The 10,524-nt window shown below is 43.1% G+C and overlaps 1 protein-coding gene across 1 annotated transcript in view; it reads right to left on the reverse strand.

Annotated features, from left to right (window-relative positions):
- The window catches only part of LOC128019680 (neurexophilin-2), a 32,994-nt gene extending 22,881 nt beyond the window's left edge, over window positions 1-10,113 (reverse strand). Inside the window, exons 1-2 of the mRNA XM_052605790.1 lie at window positions 9,689-10,113; window positions 9,443-9,585 (exon numbers count right to left, since the gene is read on the reverse strand). Of these exons, the coding sequence (XP_052461750.1) occupies window positions 9,443-9,487 (45 nt within the window). The 5' untranslated portion in view covers window positions 9,488-9,585; window positions 9,689-10,113. The remainder of the gene's footprint in view (window positions 1-9,442; window positions 9,586-9,688) is intronic.
- Window positions 10,114-10,524: the final 411 nt, after the last annotated feature.

A 10,524-nucleotide genomic window follows, 5' to 3' on the forward strand; every position in this document is an offset into this window, starting at 1 on the left:
TTCAGTTCAAAGAAGCGGGAATTCAACTCCAGGGAGGCCTGTGGGGCCTGCCACCTAGTAACCACAGTATGTGGGATTAAACCCTCAGGGAGGCCTAGTAAAGCCTACTACCTGACCACCACAAAATGTGGGAGCCCACCTTCAGGGAGGCCTGAAGAGGCCTACTACCTGAAACATTCTAATCAGCTGGATGTAACTGCTGCTGGGGACTCGCCTAACAGGGAGGCCTGGGCGAGCCTGCTAGCTGATAGCGAGTCTATTCTGCTACTTTACCGAACACTGCTGGAACCATACTATTAAAAACTTTTCCTATAGTTTTGTCCAAGTGTATGTTCCACAATGTTGCGACCCACCTCAGAGGAGGCCTGTTAAGGCCTACTAATCAGCAGTGAGCCTTCTGCCCGAACTACCAGGGCCAACCATCGAAGGTGAGCTGGCCTAGGAGCCCTATTGGGGGCTATTCCGTCAAGGAGGCCTGCTGGGGCCTACTACCCAACTGCAGCCTTCGCGGCAGAAATCTGTTGCTACAGCATCCTGGTACCTAATCACATTGCCAGAGGCAGTGTACTCAGCAAATAGCAATACCCTTATAGCAGGGGAGTACAACATACGCCATTCTGCCTAGTGGAGGCCCCACTAGGGGCCTACCTACTAAATGCATAGGCATCAGCCCATGGCAATGCTCTGGCTTCAAAGGGAGCGGAGTTCAAAAACCGGAATGGAATGTAGTTTAGAACTCCCTGCTCAACCGGAGCCATCGTGGTGTGAGGTAGATACATACAGAGCTGAGAATGGACTACTCAAAACTACCCTGAGTTAGCGGGGGAGTAACAACCATATGCCCCTGCAATGTTAGACAGGGAACAGGCCTGCAAGTGGCTCCAAAGGGTGACAGGGATTTGTCCTGCGCCCACCCTAGGGGAGCGGGGGGGCTAAATTGCAAGCCAACCCACTTCAACCCATCGGTCGAGCGATTAGCTCAACGGGCTGAATGGAGCCAGCTCTAGAGGCCCAAAAACATCTCTGTTCGGCAGGGTCTGACAAACTCTCACTTCGCAGAGCGAAAGATGGCCTAACCCTATCAGACTGATCCTACCTCAGCTACCACCCTGCATTACTCTATCACCCCTGAATGCAGAGAAAGGGGCGGGCCTTGGCCAACAACTCCCATTTAAGGGAGGAGGCTGAAATCAAGGGGAGGAAGCCTAACACATAATGAATGTGGCAGCTATACTTAGCAACACGCCTCCAACATCCCTAGCATAGCCTAGGCCAGCTACAGAGGCGGCCCGGATGAGGGCCGACCTACAAGCATAGATCTACCTGAGGGCTCGGAGGAGCCACAGCCTACTTGATTGAGAGGCCGTGAAAACACTCAACCTACTGAAACCCAACAGAGCTCAGGGGAGCGAGTACTCAGGATACCAATGTCACAAACCGATAGGCAGGACATCTATCTGAAGATCTATCTGAAGCGCCAGCGTCAGTCTAAACCTAAAGCAAAAAAGTTTTTTTTTTTTTTTTTCTAGGAAGACCAACTACCCTACCCTCTGGGTGGCTAATAGCCCTGAGGCTAACTAGAAATGAGCGGTGGCCCACCACGCATATAAAATGTTATGACAGGAAGTCCATCACATACTCAGCACAGAAGCCAAATCTTCTTTGAGCTTCTTCCTAATTCGTTCTAGCCACCAACTGGGGGAGGCTTCAGGGCCCTAAAGTCCATACTTTAATTGCTCCTCTAAGAATGACCCCCTAGGTCTATACAGGGAACAGGGTCTGTAGAGAAATACAATCAGTGTTAGTTATACACACAGAATTGTACAAACCAAAAGTTCACCTGCGGCGTGCGGAGTGAAGACTCGCCAGAGAGTTCTCAATTAATCTGGGGTCCACCACTTTTACATGCCTAAAAGAGGCGCTCACATCAACCAGTTGCTACGGCGGCCCATCAGAACATAGTTCTCATCATAAGGCCCATCCCCAGGGCTGGTGTAACGTAAACGCCTGGGGAGTCAAGAAGAGGGAGAGGGCTGGTAGAAAAAGCCCTCCAGGGAGATCAGACCCTACTTCCGCTGAGCGTTGCAGCGCTTGTGCTGAATGACCTCCCTTAAGTCCCTCTTTTTGCGGGAGGCTCGCCTCCTCTGTGTCCTACTCCTCCATGGAGGGGGGGCACGAGAGGCGACACTAGACCTCTGGTCCTGCCTACGGTCCTCAGACCAAGACGGACCAGGTCCTCCCGCCTGCCTGGGCTGGGGCCCGGATCTCAGCGGTATACAGGTCTTAAATGCAGCCGAGCGCGCCTTCGCCTCCCTAAACTTCCCAACCACCGCCTCAACGGAGGTGCCAAAAAGTTTAGCAGGCGAAACTGGTGAATCAAGGAGAAGGGACTTTTCTTTCTCCCCGAAATCAGCCAAGTTGAGCCACAGATGCCTCTCTGTGGCCACCATCGCCGCCATCGATCGGCCGATCGCGGCAGCAGTCTGTTTAGTGGCCCGGAGGGACAAATCTGTGGTCCGGCGCAACTCAGCGACCGCCTCAGGGGACAGCCCTGCCCCCTGGTCGAGATCCTGCAGCAGGTCAGCTTGGTAGGCTTGGAGCACTGCCATGGTATGAAGGGCAGCACCAGCCTGACCTGCTGCCGTGTACGCTCTGCCATTCAAGCGAGCCGTGGTTTTAAGGGGCTTGGATGGCAGAGTCGGAGCTTTTAGTGTCGACACCCGCCCAGAAACGAGATAGTTCGCAAACGTCTCGTCAACGGGCGGCATCGACACATAACCGTACTCACCGATCCCCTCAACATCAGGAAAGTTACCCCGCTGATGTCGATGAATTCGGGCAGAGTACGGTTTCTTCCATGCCCTCTCGATCTCTGAATGGAGATCAGGAAGGAATGGAAGGCTCTGCTGAGCTGGTGGTCTATGTTCAGGGAGAAACCGATCATCCAAACGACTGCGAACGATCTCTCCCTGAGCGCGCCGCCATGGCAACTGAAGTTTGTCAGTGGCGCGCTCCATAACTTCCACCAACTCTGCGTACACGGGGCAGGATGGCTGACGAGGTTGAGGATCTAAATCATCCTCCTCAGCCATCTCTTGCCCGGCCTGAAGAGCACTTGCTGCAGTATTAGTAGGAGAAAAGTCTCCGTCATCCCCCTGCAGCTCACTCTCGTCAGCCGATGACGCGTCCGAGAGGTTAACGCCCCCCTCGAGACTGTCAGCGAGCTCCATCTGGGAGCCCCATGAAGCGCGTCGCCGCTCTGCCTCGGCACGAGCGGGACCCGATCCGCGAGGACCAGACGCTGAACTCTCTTCCCTCGAGAAGAGAGCCAGACGAGAGCGGAGCGTTCTCATAGGAAAACGCTCACAATTTGCACAGGACGCTCCCTCAAGAGCATCCCGTGCGTGCTCTTCACCCAAACAGTACACACACATCTCGTGAGTGTCACCCGGCGACAAATATCTTGGGCACGGGTCAGCACATTTCACGAAATTTTTAGGACTTGCCTTAGATGTGCGTTTCATTTTCGCTGTAAGCAGACGTTTAAATCAGACAAAACAGTCCCTGAAGACGAAAAGGATATTGTCATGGTTTCAAGGCGCCCTTTTTATATCCAGGTCGCACGCTCATCATTCAAGCTGATGATTCACGGCTGTCGCCGGTCAGCATGATTGCTGTGAGTTGATATTTGATTTCAGACACCTGTCACACCTGAGGCGTTCCCCATAGCGTCGTTGACGTATTGTCGAAGTTCCCTTCGAAAGGGAACTGTAATTGCAGTAGATGTACCAGAGAAAACTATGGGGAGGTGGGGCCTTCAGATTTTTTTGTGGACATTCGGGATAGGGCTGTCCATCACTAGCTGTGTTTACATGGACACTTTTTTTTTTCTTCCATCGTAATGAATTCATCATTCATCGTTCAATCCGAACGTAGTGTTTACATGAAATGCTAAATAAAGGGAGCGGCTTGATATGTGTGTTTATATGTCACAAGCTTCTGATCTGATTTACTCATGCGAATATATACAGAGTTTCCCGCTGCTGTCACAAAATGTTTTAAAAAGCTCAATTGATATTTATCTACTTTGGGTTCTAATTAGGCGACGACCAGCACATGAACTGTTGTGAAGTGCTGTTTACTTAAAAAAAAAATAACAATAATAATAAAAGTGCCCCTTCCCGCACCCAAATCCAGTCATCTTTTTTTTTTGTTTTAAACAAGGACTAATTGAATGTTTTCCTGCTCCACTTCACAGACACTGAGTGAAAGGGGAGTTTTATAATGATAGGACACTTATTTATGACACTTTCTTCGCCAGGAAGAACAGCTCGTTTTGCCGTCATACGTCATTACGCTATATGTACGTCACTTTCCAGTTTCAGTTTTCAATCTGATCAAGAGTTTACATGTTCTCTCGCTCGGATTACAAAAGGAATAAACCACCCCTTACAATCCGATCAAAGTTTTAGTTGGATCTAGCCAATTCTATCCGATTGACGTGTTTACATGTGACTTTTTTATTCTGATTTTAGTCCTATGACGATCAGATTAGTAGGGTCCATGTAAATGCAGCTACTTAAAGTATTTAGTGGTTAATATACATTTTTATTATTTAATTTTTTTCTGTAGCTAACGTGTAGTTCCTTCTTAAGGATTAATATAAAATGCCCATTCTACTTCTAATAAAAAGTAGCCCTTTTAATGTAAAAGGCAGCCTGTTCTTCTGTTTATGTCAGTTTTCTCTGCATGCCAATCATATCTAATTAATATAATAGGGCAATTTTTCGTCTTTGGTATCTGCTGGCATCAGATTTTTTGTAAAGCATTTTTGGGATAGGTTAGAATTAAATAAATGCGTTTACAGCTTTAAATATTTAATTAATTGCATTTATTAACATGCTCTAAATAGCATTCAACAACTGTGGGATCAATCTGCTGAAAAATATGTGAACAAGCATCACGTTTCTATACTGACTACATTTAAGTGGGTATTATGTATCTGTGGTAATGTTCTCTAATCATTTGGGGTTGGCTTATGTATATATAGAATTGTTTCTTCCACTGAGTGGTTTTCTATGCAAGTGTTCTTTTAATTGAATAATGTGTGGGGCTATTAGGCTTGTTTAGACCCAATCAAGCTAACTGAAATCACAGGGTGGGTGAGTTGATTGTAAGGCCTATATATCCCTTTATCAAATGTGTTCACCATTTGCCTGAAGAAGACCCAGCAGGGTCGAAACGTTGCCTTTTTATTAAATATGGGAATTAAAAGTGTCAGTGTTGCGGACATTATATTTTTTTTTTCAAAAAAGCATCAAGGACCAATATAATGGAGTACAATACTGTACATCATAATCTGTTAAAAAGACCAGGACTGTTTGGTGAGGAGTGGTTCTTGTTCTTTTCCCCTTTAATACCTGTCGTTTCTCTGTTCCACACTTTGCTGGTTTAACTATCATCCTATCAACACCTCTACAATCCTATTATACCCATCTGTCTGATCTTTGTTCCTACAAATGTGTTTGACATTTCCTCAGCAAGAATAACTGCTATGATCACAAGTTTCACATGCAAAAACAGCACTGAGAAACTTCCTGATTGGGAGCACTTCTGATGTTCCGTTTGCAACAGCACTTTGTTCACCTTCTTAATTTCCCTCTTTGCTTTGGATGAAGACCTTACAAATATAAATAGTGAGAAGCACACGTGCGAAATATATGTAGCCAGCCCTTCCTATCTGTCAGTGCAGCGTTAGAACTGACACTACAGATGTCTTGAACTGTTTTTAGACATACCAGTCTCTTTTGAAGACAATGAAGCAAGAGCAAAAAAAAGAGAGAAAGAAAAGAAGTCTTTGCTGGTTGCTCATAGAGATGATAGATTCTTCATAGAAGAACACTGACATCACCTCATCAAAGTGACAGAATAAGAGATGAAGCAAAAATGCAGGTGAAGAAAATATTATAATGGTCATAGTGAAATAGCTGAAAGTGTAAATAATAGAGAATGGAAAAATGTTTTAATCTTGTGAAATGATTAACCAATACTAAATCTGCACTCTTAACAGATAGTTTACCCAAAACATTCTAATTCTGTCCTCATTTACTCACTTTAAGGTCGTTTCAAACCTGTATGATTTTTATTTCTTTGTAACACAGTTTTTAGAAATATGTCTCAAGTGTAGTTATTTTTATTTTTTCACTGTCCATACAAGTGAAAGCTAAATACTGCCATTTACATTCTGCAAAAGAAAGAAAGTCACACAGATTTGGAACGACATTTAAGGTGAATAAATTATCACAAAATGTTCATATTTGGGTATTATACTATACCTTTAAATATGTTTCTGTGCCTGAAGTTGATATTAATACTGACCGAGTGTAACAAAGACATCTAAACAAAGAAATTAGGGAAGTAAATAAATGGCCACAGGTTGTGGGTGTATGACCATACTAATAAATAACACACAAACACATGTCAGCCCTTGCCCTACACACCGGGTCACAGAGATGCTTCTCAACACATCTATCATAAATAAAAAGCCTGAAATATACAGGTCTGTCCTTCGGCTCTGGAACACTCCGAAATCACAGTTTCCAGCCCATAAGTGGAAAAGCATTGATTTTATAACCCAGGTAATGGATGACGCTGACATTACAACCATGACAAAAATAAAAGTCAGAACTTCACAACAAATGACATTAACATACACTGTATGCTGTTTGAGACACATGTTAAGGATTGAATTTTCAAATATTAAACCTTTCAAAGAAACTGAAAAGTGACCAATGACCCAAAATAACAATTTAAGATTTTTTGCACTTCATTTTATTTTTTAGTTTCCTAAAGTAATAAACAAATACCGATTTATGGAAATCTATTTTTAAAATATTAGGCCAAAAATTGCACTGCATGCTAATTAGTAGAGTCTCAGTCTTTGGACACTGAATTTGGTCGTCATGTTTCCCTTTATCAGAATGTTCTGTCTGGGTCATGTCTGGGTAATCTAATTGAATCCCACATGGCTGCCATGTCTATTCATTCACAATAAACATACTGTATCTACATCATTTATAAAAACAACAACAAAGCAAACAAAAAAAATGATGGTAATGTAAACGGCACCTGATCTTGAATGTTTTTCCACATGACATAAGCAAAACTGAGAAACCACACACTACCCAACATCACTGCTTATAGCAGTAAATGTCACAGATAACACTGGGATTACTGAGGCAGGCTTCTAGAAAGCAACAATGACCCCAATTTAGACACAGATACACATCACTGGCACATAAGCCCAACACTGATAATGCCGATCTAGAGCAAAACGCTCATATTTACAGACGTATTCGCTGAAACCCTCATGTAATCTCTCTACCAGGAATTTCCGGATTACCTACAAACACATCCATTCTGACACTCCTTTTTCCTCTCATTTGGTGTCCTCAGCCCAATTCTGAGAGCCTGATATACGTTCTCCCCTCACATGGCAAATCCAGCAAGGGCTTGATGTGAAGACTCGGGCTGCAGCAGGTTCTGAAGAATATAAACAGCGCTTTTATTGTCCAGAGGGACGAGTGTGTGAAAGAGACGAGGGCCTTATCACAGCCCAGCAGCTCTGTAATTCGCCTCCGTGATACAGCACCAGAGCGGAAAACCCTACACGGCTGGCACAATCCAAAGACGGATTAGTTTTCCTGGCATAAGCTTCCTGAAAAACTAATCAATCAGACCATGCGGCATTATCAGAGGCATAAGATTAAAGCGTGGCTCCTAATCCGAGCACTGTAAATTTTTAGCAAATTCTCCACCGCTAGTATTCCTCCCGTAAATAAATAGTGAAATCAAAGCTAATTGCACTCAAAGAGAGTGGGAGAGCTGGATGACCTCGCGATCGGGAATTCACTGCGAATCGTTATTCCAGCTCTAAATTTTCTCTATATAAACCATTTAAGTCTGCATATTCAAATGTGCCTTCTTAGTAAAGATTTTGGCTGAGCCAGAGTTTCCGATTAAATAACTGTGAGGACTTCATCCAAATTGGAGACATTTGACCGACATAATGTAAGTGTTTTTCAATGTGATGCTGGAGTCAGTTGTATGGACATTACACATCACCTTCCTCAATCATCTTCTTTCACACAACAAAGCGGCGCTCTGTAAAAACTTGAGCACAGCACAGCACAGCACAACAACGGGCAACAGAGGAAGTGTTAAAGAGAGTGGCGCTCTAGCAGCAAACTTCAGCAATGTATAGACAACAATCATAATGTGTCTGAACAATAGAGTCTTGGGGTTGTGGTCAAGTGGATTTAGTGCTGAGCACATTGTTCTCTGCAGCAGATGTCATGGAATGAATAGTTACTAGTGTAAAGGCTCTGACCCTCTTATCTCTCCCCAGAGAGCAGCACAGATGCTGGGCTACTTCTCCAGTATTTGAATCACTGTGTGTGTTAAAGACAGAGACAGACAGAGAGAGACAGAGAGCGAGAGAGAGAGAGAGAGAGAGAGAGAGAGAGAGACTGTAGGGACTCTAATCCATCGGGACCCTGCCTTTGGAGGATTGTACCAAAATGGAATGTACTCATAGACAGAAGCCATTCCCACAGGTAATGTTTCTCAAGAGTGCAATGGACAGCCAAATCTTAAAAATAACTATTAACTGAAAATGTTATTTGCATGCTGTTGAGTGAAACTGGTGATTCTGAAGTGATTTAGAAATGTTCTGCATTACTTGTCAGAGTAATACAATTACTAACTTATTTTTCTCCACAAAACGCGTATGACTTGCCTTTTAATCACACACATCTGTTACTAAAATAAGGCATGTCTCCAGAAATTAAAAAAAAAATTATATATACATTTATACTCTATTTAGATGTATAAACTACCTGGAATATTACAGTTATGTAGTTTTATCTATAAAAAAAACAAAAAAAAACATTTAATCTGACAAAATTCAACATTCCTAAATTCGTAAAATTGGTAGCTACATTCAAAATTAAATCCTTGCTTCAATTAGTTTCCATATAGTCGATATTCAACATGGTATTGCACATTTTAATAAATTTTTGGTATATCAACTCAGCTGAAACAAATCCTTTTGAAGTCATTAAAAGTTTACTGTTATTTAATTCCATTCTGAATGTTAAGGCGACAGTATGCATGAGAAATAAAAGTTGATAAATGGGTTTCTTCCAGCTTTCTAACAGGAAAAGCAAATAAAAATACATTTTTCAAAGACTACTGTATGATTGACTTCCCCGCCAGAATGATGCATATACTGTTATTTTATTTTAATTAAGTAGCCCAGTTAACTAAAATAGACAAGTAGCCTACATAACAGTGTTCTACACTCAATTTGCTTGATTGGTTTAAAGTGTTTGAACAAGTGCATGCAGTTTTCAAACTTAAAAAGGGAAAGGATGGTACTCACCTTGTGTAAACAGAAAAGGAGCAAAACAGCTGAAAGGATCTGCATCTTGACTACAGAAAATGGTCTTTGACTCTTACTTGAGGTGGGAGAAGCAAATATCCAGTTCACAGGGTTTACAAGAAAGTGCCATTGCTCTGAACTACCTGAATTAGAAAATGACACGATAATGAACGCGTGCATCAGAAGATTAATGTCTGAAGAGTTTAATCATGGCATCAGATTCCATAAAGCAAAGTGTTCGCTTACCCTTGGCAAAAGGTGTTGATCATGTTGAAAAGTGACGGTAACCTGCGGGGTTTATGACGGCACGGCTGGAGAGGGTCCCGGAGGCGTCAGTGATACTGATAAATGTGCTCGGGACAGGAAACGCTGCTTTTAAAATAGGTTTTTATTGGAGAGTAGTGTCCGAGTGACTGACCGTTCAATCGATCGATGAAACGAGCTGAACGAGTCCGATCAGTGCGAAGGTGTGAAGCCTCGCAGCATTCTGCGTGATCGATGCGACTCCTCGCTCGCGCGCAGTCCGCCGCGTGTCTTCTTGTTTATGGCACTCTGATTTAAGTTTTCTGCAACCCCAAAGTTGAGTCTATCTTTTACAAAATCTCAATATTTTAGTTTGTGAGTGTGCATGTGTGTTGTGTTGTGGATCCCTCTTTGAAGTGCTCTTCAGATTTAGCGCCTGAGAGGGACTCTCAACTGAGACGTCAACTCATTAACCCATTGTGGACACGTCTTTTCTGGTCTTTATCTTAAAGGCAGAATAACATGACAGAATCTCTTATGTATTTGCATATATAAATCAGCCGTTTTGAAGTTTTTATTCCGAATTGATTAGAATTTACGAACAAATGTTGCAAGCTAAAAACAGTCCATACAGTGACTATAGCAAGTTTATAGTCTTGTTTAATAGGTTTCTTATTTAACGAAAAGCCTACTCTATGTTTCTGAAGGCTGTATAAGCTACAATAAAGTAGACAGAGAAAGGATTTAGTCAGATTTGCTGATGCGTTTTACCCAAGGTGAAATGTAGCCTAATTAGTGAAAAACGACGGTGAAACATTACAGCTACACACACACACACA

The sequence above is a fragment of the Carassius gibelio genome, chromosome A9 (genome assembly GCF_023724105.1).
Source record: "Carassius gibelio isolate Cgi1373 ecotype wild population from Czech Republic chromosome A9, carGib1.2-hapl.c, whole genome shotgun sequence".
Taxonomy (NCBI): Eukaryota; Metazoa; Chordata; class Actinopteri; order Cypriniformes; family Cyprinidae; genus Carassius; species Carassius gibelio.